The sequence below is a fragment of the Hylobates moloch genome, unplaced genomic scaffold (genome assembly GCF_009828535.3).
Source record: "Hylobates moloch isolate HMO894 unplaced genomic scaffold, HMol_V3 SCAFFOLD_16, whole genome shotgun sequence".
Classification (NCBI taxonomy): Eukaryota; Metazoa; Chordata; class Mammalia; order Primates; family Hylobatidae; genus Hylobates; species Hylobates moloch.
In genome coordinates this window covers 55,166,785-55,180,248 of record NW_026652291.1, presented here as the reverse complement: position 1 = coordinate 55,180,248, position 13,464 = coordinate 55,166,785, and the positions used below count along the sequence as shown (strand labels likewise).

General features: G+C 34.1%; 1 protein-coding gene across 1 annotated transcript in view; it reads right to left on the bottom strand.

Annotated features, from left to right (window-relative positions):
- Window positions 1-13,464, bottom strand: part of MAP4K5 (mitogen-activated protein kinase kinase kinase kinase 5) — a 117,750-nt gene that overhangs the window by 78,450 nt on the left and 25,836 nt on the right. Inside the window, exon 3 of the mRNA XM_032179205.2 lies at window positions 5,105-5,162. Coding sequence (XP_032035096.1) covers window positions 5,105-5,162 — 58 coding nt within the window. The remainder of the gene's footprint in view (window positions 1-5,104; window positions 5,163-13,464) is intronic.

Here is a 13,464-nt window from a genome sequence, read left to right as displayed (position 1 = left end):
AGTAATGAAATAAAAAAAAATTCAAGAATCTTAAAACAAAGTTTCTTGAAATAGAGAAAAAATCAAAACTGCAGATGAAAAAAGCAGCTCATTGTGTCTCAGGGAGAAAAATCTGTAGAAAATTACTGAGACCAAGTTATATTCTGTTGAGATTACTAATTTTGAAGACAAAGAAAGAAATGCCAGCTTTTGCTACAAACAATCAGGTAGTAACAGCAAGTTACCTACTAGGGGAAAAATATCAGTTAGGCCTTACAGTTCTTTCCAACAATATTCAAGGGAAAAAATGTCTATAGAGTTTTTTGAGGGTAGAGGGACAAGAACGTGTGATGCAATCATTTTATACCTAGTCAAATCGTCATTCTCATTCAAAGGCAACAGAAAGACATCTGTAATATTCTTTTATAGGAAGAATATTTATTGCAGTGTCCATTACATGCTTACACTGTCCCAAGTGGTGAAATATAGCAGTGAGGATAGATAATCGCTATTCTCATGGATCTTACATTCTAGGAGAGAGACAAACACAATATATACATGTATACATATAAACAAACAAGAAAGTATCAGGCACTCACATGTCCTATGCAGCGAACTAAAATAACAAGGGGATTGGTCTCTCTGAGGATATGATATTTATTTAAGCTGAGGTCTGAATGACCAGGAGCCTTCAGAGCAAAGATCTTGAAAAACAGTTACCTCAGGCAAAAGGGAAGAATTGCTTTAATCTTGGACTGTTTAAATAAAAAGAAAACAGAGGCATAGTAGAGTAGGGAGAAACACGATGAGCTCAGAGAGGTGGGCAGAGAAGATCATGTAGGGTTTTATAAACAAGGCTAAAAATCTGAGTATTTTTCTAAGTTGATATGAAAGCTTCAGGGAAGCGTTAAGCAGAAGTAATGATATGATTTATGTTTTAAAAAGTTCACTCCAGAGGCTTTCTGGAAAATAGACAGTGGGGAATGGGAGGTGTGGGCAAGGCAACAGGCACTAGAAGGGTGGAGATGGGTAACAAAGACAAGTAGATGGATTAAGGATGTGTTCTGGAGGTAGAGCTGAGGGAACTTGCTGACAGACTGATTCTTGAGCACAAATAAAAGAGAGAAATCGAGGTTAATGCCTACATTTGTGGATGGGTTAACTGCTTAGCAAAATGGGGAAGAAAAGCAGGTTTGAGAAGAATAATCAATTTATGGATTTAAATTATAATATTCCTAATACTGGAAAATCTTTTTAATAATATGACTTAGCCTATTGATAGTCGATACTAAGTAGGTGAGAATGGAAAGGAAATGGCATAAAAAGACCAACGGTGGGTAGTAAATCTATTAAATATAAAACTAAGTCTAAATAATTGGTCATGGCATTTATAAATTATAAATATTACATTTCTTAAAAGAAGGTACACATACTAATACATACTCCTACCCCAGTGCAATCAGAAAGTTTCTGGGCTAAAATCCCCAAATAAAGCAACGAGCAGTTGAAAATTGAGGGGATGATGAGGCAGGAAGAGTATAAATATGCCAATTTCGAAATCTGTAAACCCAAGAATTCAATAGATGACTGTTTTATTTCTTAAACTGATAAACTAAAACACCCACAAATTTAAGTATATTATTCAAGGTCTTACAAGCCATTCTCTGACAAAACTACAGAATTGTATCTTACAAATTATCAGCAGTAAAAATAAAAGAAACCTCCAGCTATAATTTTTTTAAAAATTTAAGAAAATATTAAAAACAAAAACAACAACAGAAGTAAAATTAAACATCTCTCTAAACAATATAATAGTGGACAGATTTGCATATTAAAAAAAGAAAGATTCAGATTGGGTTATAAAACAAAAGTCAAATATAATTTTTTACAAGAGAAACATCAACAACCCAGAAAGATAGGCCCAAGTACGCCAGTTCTATCCATTTGTTGTATGCCACATAAATATAAACAAAAAGAAAGGAGGGTTGGCAATATCAATGTCAGATAAAGTTATATTCAAGGTAAAAAGGGTATCAAAGATTATTAAGGGAGTGAATGATTAAAGATGAAGGATGCAAGTCACAATAGTAAGGGAAAGACTGAAGCCATTGACCAATATGAGTGACTAATGCATTATACATGTATTCCATTATTCTAACTCCCCCACTGGAATTCAAGTTCCGTGAGAACAAGGTCTTTGCCTTTTTGTTCTCGTCTACATTCCTACCCTCTAGAACAGAGCTTGGCATATATTAGATATTCAATAAATATTTATTAAGAAATGAAAATATAACATGAATTTTATGGGTCAACTGACACACATATAATACATTAAGCAGATGTGCCACAAATGGAAGGAGAAATGGACAAAATCACTCTAGTAGAAGATGATCAACACTTCTGTCAGAACCCATTTATGCCTACTGTTCCATTATTTGAATGCTAAGCATGTGGGAGTTATTTATAGCCTATGGCTCAAGGTCATCGCCAAGGTCTGATTTTTCACACATGTCTGCAATTCAAAAAACTGCAAACTTTGGCATAAATGGGTTAATAACACTGGAAGCACTATCCTACAATGTGAAAGTCCGGGCCAAAATAACATTCTACATATGTCTGTACAGTTGCAAAAACAATGAAAAACATTTGAAAACTGCCAGAAAAATATGAATTCTGTAAGACTGCCAGAGACAAAATATAACCAATAAAGTCAATGTCTGAAGTAAATATCTATAATAACCAATTAGACAGTGTAAGAGGGAAAAAGGAAGCCATTCCCAATAGCGAGAAATACCATAAATATGAAGATGTGGCAAAAACTTTCCTAAAGACCTGAATAAGAAAAAACCTTTACTATTGTTAAAATGCCAAATATCCTACATTAATCTATGTGCCTTTTTTCTCCTTGATAAAAATGATTTTAAAGTTCTCCTGAAGAAAAAAATTTTACAAACAGGAAATATCTGAAAAATAAAAAGAATGAAGATTACAATACGCAACAAAAGTTATAGTAATCAAAACTAGGATAGTGTTGAATAGAAAAAAGAAAATCACTGGAACAGAACACAAAATCTATGCTTACATGGAAATTTAGTTTATGACAACCAAGGCACTTCGAATCTGTGGATAAGAGACTTAATCTATAGTAATGGCTTTGGGAAACTAGCCATTTGAAAAAATATATAGAGAGAGTTCTCTTTTATCCCTTAGAACAAACTTGTTCCTGATTGAGCAAATATTTAAATTTTGGAAGAAAAAAAGGAAAAACTGGAAGAAATTACAGTTTAAAATTGTTATAATTATCTAGGAGAAAAGGCCTCAGTACAAGGAAATGGGGAAGAGAGAAAGGAGGACTGACAAATTTGTCTGAGAGAAAAAAGAACACTTCCACATGGAAAAAAAAAAAGTATAAGCAGAGTGCAAAGACTGAAGACAAATTGTAGGAAGTGTAAAATACATGATGAAGAGTCACTATCCTCAAAATGCAAACAGCGTCTAAAAATCAATAATAAAATACAAATAACCTGATAGGACTGGGGCAAGGCATAAGAATAGGCAACCAACAAAATTTTTAAATGGCCAAATACTAAGATCACATCATCAATATTTACTGAACTTCCATGTTATTCTTTTTTGGGGGACAAGTTGAAATATTACTCAATCTTAATACATGGGTCACATCTAACATAAAATAATCAGTAGCTTTTACAAAACAAGGCAGTGAGAAATTCCAGCCTTTCAAGAGTCTTAACTTATGATCCTTGCATTTAATCCTTACATTTTAAGTAATCATACACATATTTTTCTTTTTTTTACTGAATTGCCTTCTTATGTTAGTTCTAATATATGGCTTATTGAGAATTTAGAATTGCAGGATTTAAAAAATATACTCATTAATTCATTATAATGAACTATAATATTAGGTTGGCAAAAACTGCAATTACTTATGCATCAACTTAATAAAAAATAAGCCATACCCTCAAGTCAAGTAAGTGAAACTGTGCTGTAACAAGCCCACTGCACTCGCTTAAGACAGAAAAGGGATAAATATCTTTGTTTTCTTTGAGAGCACAGGCCAGTACCTGGACATAACTTGAATAACCATCCTTGAACATAATTTGAATATTTGCTCTAGTGACTTTTCCAGGACAGGCAAAGGCTTGTATAGTTCTGTTATATTCCCTATTTGTGTTAGTGACATTTTGGAGATCATTTTAAACTTATTAGGTGGCACTTAATAAGAGGATCCTAAAAGAGTATTATTATAACAATTTCTATTTGCCAGGAAAAAAAAAGATACTGGGACATATCTGAACGCTTATTTTTAAAGTGTTCCAGCATATGCTACCTCAGTACTATTGTCTCTCTAATGAATCACATGTATAATGATTCAAATACTGTGTTTGAAATACAAAGTCATTTTAATTGCTCAAACTAGGAAACTGGCATAATTATGGTCATAAACTTATCCTACATGCCTAAGCTTATGAACCAGCAAATGAACATACCTGGTCATATTCACTTACCTGGTCAAAAACTACTACTGCACTCATTAGAAACTTTCAGGACATCAAAATCATAAAATTGTTTCAGGACTATAGTTTTATTTTCAAAGCAAATTATTCAGTGTGTTTTGAAACAAGCAGTCTTCTGACACACAGAAGTGTTAATAAAATAAGCATTAAGCTAAGACCAGAATTAACAAACCTAAATCAATCAAAGGGAATGGCTGACAAACAAATGTCATTATCCCAAATATTCACCCCAAAAAATCACTGAATACTTTCCTAATCAAATTCTCTTAAAAGCTAAACCTGAAGTTCAAATATTTCACTATCATCTTAAAAGAAAATTACTTTAACAATGTCAATGTGTCTTCCAATTTTGAATGTGTACATGTTAAATTTTATTTGGCAACAAAACTGTCACATCAAACTCACCTTTAACTAACCACCTTCAGGGTAATTTAATTGAAGATATTCTACTGACCTGACAGAACATATAAAGACTTCTTTCAGGAAGAAGGGAAACAAGGAAAGAAATACGGAAAATACTTTTAAGACCTGTATTTATGAACTGCACAAGAAAATTGTTCAAAAATTGTCTTGAGGGTTTTAACACATACCAGGCTCCAATTTAATGATTTTTACTGCAGCCAACTCTCCTGTGTGTACATTTCTGGCCTAAAAATAAAATAAAAACAAAAATATTATTAATTAAAAAGCTTGTTAATTACATTAAAATTACTTGGTACTATGTTAATTGCTTATCAACCATACTTTCATCAAAACTAAAAAACAAAATATTTCCAATAAAATGAGCAAACTCATTTTCCCATTAAAGAAAAATATAGATAAGACACAAAAGTGTTTAAAAAATTACTATTAGTCCCACCACTCAAAAACAGCTCCTGTTTAAAATTTGGTCTACTTCCTCCAAGGTTTTTCTTCAGCCTTGGGTTAGTTAATATTTTTAATTTTAAAAATCTCATGGGTTTTATTTATATCAGAAAACATAATCATAGGTCATTAAAATTTTTTTTTAATCATCTGTATCTAACTACCTAGAGAAAAACAGTGAACATTTCAGTGTACATGCATCTCTTTCCTGGTACACATATGTATATGCATGTGCATTATGGAAGAAGATGACCCCATCATAGTCTTCTATGACATGATTATGAATGCTGCCTGATTTTCCACTGACAGGATATATAATTTAACCAACCCTCTATTGTTGGGCATTTACAATTTTAATATTATTTTCAAGTTATAAAAATAGGGATACATATATCTTAGCTTTGTATCTATCCACAGCCTTATTTCCTTCAGTTAAATATCTAGAAGAGAAACTATTTACTATTTAACAAAATATCAACAAACTTACTATAATTAGCACTGCGATGAATATCATTACCAATATTTTACCATAGATCAGCTTATAAGGAAGGCAACCTAGACATACCATTGTGAGATCAAAAGGTATGTGGACTTATAATGGGTATGCTGCTATATTGCTCTAAAACACTGTGTGAATTTATATTGTCATCGACCTTGGATGTTAAAACCATGTCTGCCAAAACTTATTGTAGGTAAAAATTAAATGATTATAACATAGTCCATATAATAATCCTCTTTATTGCTGGACATAAAGGATGTTACATATAGTCTTTTCATTATTTAAGACATACTTGTTTTAAATGGATTTTAAGATACGATATTACTAGGTCAAAGGTTGTGAATATAAACACATACCATCAAATAGTCTAAAAACATTTTACCACTATATTCTCTGTCAATATGAGTGCTCATTTTCATCGTACCCAGTGGTATATGATATGTGGAAATGGAATTTACTAATTTATGACCTTTTTCATTTACTATATTAGATTTGAATATCAACTTTCAAATGGCAGAAAAAACAAGAAAAAGACATGATAAAATAGAAAAGTATAGTTATACTAATTTGCCAAATTAAATAAGTCAAATTACCAGAGGAAAGAAGAGAAAAAGGGAAAGGAATAGAAGAACGATAAAGTAGGGAAGAGTGCCTTCAAAGAGATCCTTTTAAAAATGACATACAGAGGGTGAGAAAAAGAATAGAATGGGGGAGAGATACACAGAGGAAATGACACAAACAGAAAGAAAAACAATTTGTCTTTTGTTTGTTTGTTTTTTGTTGTTTTGAGACATGGTCTCACTTCTGTCACCCAGGATGGAGCGCAGCAGCAGGATCTCAGCTCACTGCAACCTCTGCCTCCTGGGCTTAAGTGATCCTCCCACCTCAGCCTTCCAAGTGGCTAAGACTACAGACACCTGCCACTACACTCAGCTCACTGTTGTACTTTTTGTAGAGACGGGTTTTGCCATGTTGCCCAGGCCAGTCTCAAAATCCTGGGTTCAAGTAATTCACCCACCTTGGCCTCCTGAAGTGCTGGGATTACAGTGAACCACCAGGCCTGGCAAGAAAATAATTTTCAACAGCAGACGTTGCAACTACTTTGTGATAAGTTCACATTTTCCTCGCTAAATCTACTGAATAGGGTAAGAAGGGTCTCAGGAAAGAAGAGCAGGCATTTTAACTCCTCTCTTTCATAGTTACAGTTACTTCTCTCCTAACTACGAACACATTTACAAAAAGGGGAGCAATGGTCAGCCAGAAGCCTCACACCATTCCTACCCTCTCCTCTTTCTGCCATTGGACATAAGAATTGTCTGTTAGCCTCAGGTCTTCTTCTAATTCCTAAAATCTCCCTTGGGTCATAAAAGGATATGTGCACATAGATTTAGCCTGTCCACCTCTCAGCCAATTCACATGCCAGTGAGACATAGGTATAAAAAATATGGCCAGAACAAGCAGTGATAATTGACTTCCTGGGCATATTGTTCAGTAAATCATAAAATGTGTTAGAAGATGAATTCCATAATAATGATGGCAATTATGTTTGTAATGCTTTACGGTTTGCAGGAACTTTCATATAAATTACTTAATTCTATTTATTTAAACACAAAAAGACTTATTTTAGTAAAGCAGACTTGCCCAAGGCCATCCTGCTGGCAGGGGTGAGTCAAGAGTTAGAATCCAATTTTGCTGATCTTTTCAAAAAACCAGCTCCTGGATTCATTGATTTTTTGAAGGGTTTTTTGTGTCTCTATCTCCCTCAGTTCTGCTCTGATCTTAGTTATTTCTTGCCTTCTGCTAGCTTTTGAATGTTTTTGCTCTTGCTTCTCTAGCTCTTTTAATTGTGATGTTAGGGTGTCAATTTTAGATCTTTCCTGCTTTCTTTTGTGGGCATTTAGTGCTATAAATTTCCCTCTATACACTGCTTTAAATGTGTCCCAGAGATTCTGGTATGTTGTGTCTTTGTTCTCATTGGTTTCAAAGAACATCTTTATTTCTGCCTTCATTTCGTTATGTACCCAGTAGTCATTCAGGAGCAGGTTGTTCAGTTTCCATGTAGTTGAGCGGTTTTGAGTGAGTTTCTTAATCCTGAGTTCTAGTTTGATTGCACTGTGGTCTGAGAGACAGTTTGTTATAATTTGTGTTCTTTTACATTTGCTGAGGAGTGCTTTACTTCGAACTATGTGGTCAAATTTGGAATAAGTGCGATGTGGTGCTAAGAAGAATGTATATTCTGTTGATTTGGGGTGAAGAGTTCTGTAGACGTCCATTGGGTCTGCTAGGTGCAGAGCTGAGTTCAATTCCTGGGTATCCTTGTTAACTTTCTGTCTCGTTGATCTGTCTAATGTTGACAATGGAGTGTTAAAGTCTCCCATTATTATTGTGTGGGAGTTTAAGTCTCTTTGTAGGTCTCTAAGGACTTGCTTTATGAATCTGGGTGCTCCTGTATTGGGTGCATATATATTTAGGATAGTTAGCTCTTCTTGTTGAATTGATCCCTTTACCATTACGTAATGCCCTTCTTTGTCTTTTCTGATCTTTGTTGGTTTAAAGTCTGTTTTATCAGAGACTAGGATTGCAACCCCTGCTTTTTTTTGTTTTCCATGTCCTTGGTAGATTTTCCTCCATCCCTCCATTCCAAAGGATTATAAATCATGCTGCTATAAAGACACATGCACACGTATGTTTATTGTGGCACTATTCACAATAGCAAAGACTTGGAACCAACCCAAACGTCCATCAATGATAGACTGGACTAAGAAAATGTGGCACATATACACCATGGAATACTATGCAGCCATAAAAAGGATAAGTTCATGTCCTGTAGGGACATAGATGAAGTTGGAAACCATCATTCTGAGCAAACTATCACAAGGACAGAAAACCAAACACCACATGTTCTCACTCATAGGTGGGAATTGAACAATGAGAACACTTGGACACAGGGTGGGGAACATCACACACCAGGGCCTGTCATGGGATTGGGGGAGAGGGGAAGGATAGCATTAGGAGATATACCTAATGTAAATGACAAGTTAATGGGTGCAGCACACCAACATGGCACATGTATACATATGTAACAAATCTGCACATACATATGTAACAAATCTGCACACTGTGCACATGTACCCTAGAACTTAAAAATATATATAAAAAAAGGCAACAACAGATACTGGAGAGGATGTGGAGAAACAGAAACACTTTCACACTGTTGGTGGGAGTGTAAACTAGTTCAACCATTGTGGAAGACAGTGTGGTGATTTCTCAAGGATCTAGAACTAGAAATACCATTTGACCCAGTGATCCCGTTACTGGACATATACCCAAAGGATTGTAAGTCATGCTACTATAAAGACACATGCACACGTATGTTTATTGTGGCACTATTCACAATAGTAAAGACTTGGAACCAACCCAAATGTCCATCAGTGATAGACTGGATTAAGAAAATGTGACACATATACACCATGGAATACTATGCAGCCATAAAAAAGGGAAGAGTTCATGTCCTTTGCAGGGACACAGATGAAGCTGGAAACCATCATTCTGAGCAAACTATCACAAGGGCAGAAAACCAATCCGCATATTCTCACTCATAGGTGGGAACTGAACAACGAGAACACTTGGACACAGGGCAGGGAACATCACACACGGGGGCCCTGTCATGGGGTGGGGGGGCAGGGGGAGGGATAGCATTAGGAGAAATACCTAAGGTATTCTGATGACAATATTTCACTGCCCCTTTTCAGAATTCGAGAATTCTCTTTTTCTTTTTTAAATGCAACAGATACTAGAGTTAATTGTGTAATATTTAACAGATCAGCAACAGTGGTAACTTTTGTTGAAATAGATTAACAAAATAATCTACTGAAAACAGATTAACAAAGCAATATACTAATCCTCTTTCACATTAAATTTCTCCGTGATAATTTTCAATGTAACAGAAGGTGAACTATTACACATTTAATGTCTTAAAGAAATAATCCTAGAGTTGAATTTGATCCAAAGAAAACAGCAGTATTTTAAACATTCTGAAAAAAATAATTGAATAAAAGTTAGTAGCCTTCTAATAGGTTTAAAATCCATCGTAAGGAACTGGAATTAAAAAAAAAAAAACCGATTTAATGAACTCTTGTTTTAACTCACTTACGTCATAATCTAGCAAACACAATAGCCACTTCTATGCCTAAATGTCAGTACCCTGGTTTTCCCTCTTTCCCTATCCACCTAAGTGATCATTTAAATTGTTTTTTCATTTAAAATTTTCACTGGAATCCTATAGAAAACAGAAAAGCATCTTTGAACATACAGTAAGTTTACAAATTGAGAAGAAAGATTTAAGTATAAGTGCCATAAAGGCACAAGAAAGTTACAAAAGTACACTCACAAATTGTGACGGTTGAAAAATTCAAGATTATACATTTCAAGTAAGGAATACAATGTTCAACTCATATGACAATGACTGATGCTAACACATTTTCAACAACAAAGTATCTTCAGGCAATTCATTATTCCAAGCAAAAACGGGCATTTGGGCAATGCATTCTGCCATTCACTGCCACTGACTTTCAGGAACCATAAGAAAATGACTCCATTCTTCTCGGTTGCCAATTATTAAACAAGAGTCAACAACACGAAAAGATCTAATATGCTTCTCTGAGAGTTTGGAACAATTAATTCTGATTTTAGTCAGATTAATCAGAAGTGAATAGCTCGATCTCTGGTCTGAAAACTGTCCTCATTCTGGTACGTTCTCCTTTCCCTGCCTCCCTCCCCGTTTGGCCTGGTTAACTCAGACTTGTCCTTCAGGATTCAGTTTAGTTATCACCTCCTCCAGGAAATCTCCCTGGTATCCTAAGGCTGGATTAAGTGTGTTGTCATCTTAGCGACAGGCATGATCCTTTGAAAGGCTGTGCCACATGGTAGATGCTCTACAAATCTGTTGAATAGACAATCATGGTTGTAGGAAGGTTATTGCTCTCTTAAAAAAACTAAAATCTTCTACAACTAGAAAATGCTATGAAACTGACAATATATTATTTTAAATAGTCTTACTTTTTTTCACTTATGTTGAGTCATATTATGATGAATTAAAGTATTTTGAAGAAAATTATTTGAAAAAAATTACTACAAAAGTAAGATTTTGTGGTAGAAAAATTAAAATAATATAAATCAGTGAAAGATGATAGTCCCCCTCCATCCCAATCTCATCTTCCAAAATAACTATTGTTAATGGTTTAGAGTGTATCCTTCCACACTTTTAATTAGGTTGAGTCCTAAGAACACATATGGACAGAACACAAACCTTGATACTTTGGCAGTTTCTCACAAAGCTAAACATAGTCTTACCTTATGAGCCAGCCAGCAACCCCACTCCTTGGCATGTACCCAACTAAGCTAAAAAGTTATGTCCACATAAAAACCTATACATAAGTGTTTAAAGCAGTCTTTACTCACAGTCACCCAAAACTGGAAGTAATCAGGATGTCCTCCAATAGGTGAATGCATAAACAAACTGTGGTAAATCCATACAGTGGAATGTTTACTGCAGCACTATTCATGACAGCCAAGACACAGAAAGAACCTGGGTGTCCAACAACGATAAATAAAGAAAATCTGATTATATATACTCAAAATGGAATACTATTTAGCCATAAAAAAGAATGAAATGCTGTCATTTGAGGAAACATGGATGGAATGGAGGATATTCTGTTAAGTGAAATTAGCCAGGAACAGAAAGTTAACCATCACATGTTCTCACATGAGGAAACTAAAAAAAGTTAATCTCATAAAAGTAAAAAGTAGAACACAGAATACTAGAGGCTGAGAAGGGTAGGGTGAAGGGAGGGATAGGGAGAAATCTGTTAAAGGATATAAAACGATAGCTAGATAGGAAGAATAAATTTTAGTGTTCTATACTACTACTACAGGATAGCTACAGTTAACAATAATATATTACATAGTTTCAAATAGCCAGGAAAATACCAAATGTTCCCAAACACAAAGAAAGGATAAATGTTTGAGATTATAGATTTGCTAATTTTCCTGATAACTACAAATTTTATGTATCGAAACATCACTATGAGTCACTATGAATCTTACCCATATGTACAATTGTCAATTTTTTTAAATTAAATTTAATAATAAAAGAAATGGAAACCACAAAAAGATACGGAAGAATCCTAAATGCATAGTGTTAAGCGAAAGAAACCAGTCTAAGAAGGCTTACAAAGTGTATGATTCCAACTCTATGACATTCTGAAAAAGGCAAAACTAAAGAGACAGTAAAAAGCAATGGTTGTCAGGGGTTCAGGGGAGGAAGGAAAGAGATAAATAGGTGAAGCACGGGGGATTTTTAGGAGAGTGAAAGTATTCTGTATGAAATGGTAATGATAGATACATCTCATTACGTATTTGTCAAAACCCATAGAACTATACAACATAAAGTGTGAATCTTTATGTAAACTATGAACTATAGTTAATAATATATCAATATTGGTTCAATAATTATAACAAATGTACCACACTAACGCAAGATGTTAATAAAATACAAAACTATGCAGGAATTCAGGGGCTGGCTAAATGTAATTCTATGTACTATGTGCTCTATTACTCTGTAAATCTGAAACTGCACTAAAAAATTAAGTCTATTAATTTAAAGATGAATACACATTATTCGGACACATTTATGAGCCAATTTTTATTATTAGAATCAACCATTTATATTATGTTTCAATTTAATAGAGCCACAAAGAAAAGGCAAGGATACCTGGATTTTTTTTAGAGACTCTGAGGGGCTCAGAAACAGATCATTGGAGGATTTGAACAACAATCACAAAATGACATAAAATAAAGATGGTGTTTTACAGTTACACCACGCAGAAGCCAAGATATATTATATGTAGCTACAGAAGTAAAATGCAAACAATACAAACTACAGCTCCCGCTGATAGGAATAAATACTTAAATGTGAGCCTCCATTTTGAAGACATATTTCTGTTTTCTCCAAATGAAGAACCGATGGGCAAATGTTTGTGCTCTGTAATTTTCCAGCTGGATTTTTAAGACAGAAAGCAGTACCAGGCTCTTTTATAATGAAAGGCAAAGAGGCTTTCAGAAAAAGAGATCTTCTAAACAGAGACCTTACAGATTCAATTTACTAAAGAGATCTTTCAGAAATTTAACTATACAAATTCGCTCTATAATCCAAAAGAGTTTTGGAGTACCAGTTTTTGAAATCTACCATTTCTTTCCAACAAGTTAAATGTGATACTGTCAATTCTTTTTGTTTTTAACTTTAATACACAAGAATTGAAAGATCCTGCATTATGTTTATAAAAGGAACTAACTGGAATACAACGGCAACTACACAAAAAAGATCTAACTATATTTCTGATTCCTATTCATGTTAGTAGGGTTTTGGTATACACTAATACTCAGACTTAAGATATACTAAACACCTAGAAATCAAATAAAACAGTACAGTTACAGGTCTTATTTAACTCTTATTAATCAGGAACTGAAATTATTATGTGGAAAAGATAACCTCATAATAAATGGAATCAATATCACTATAAAATCCAC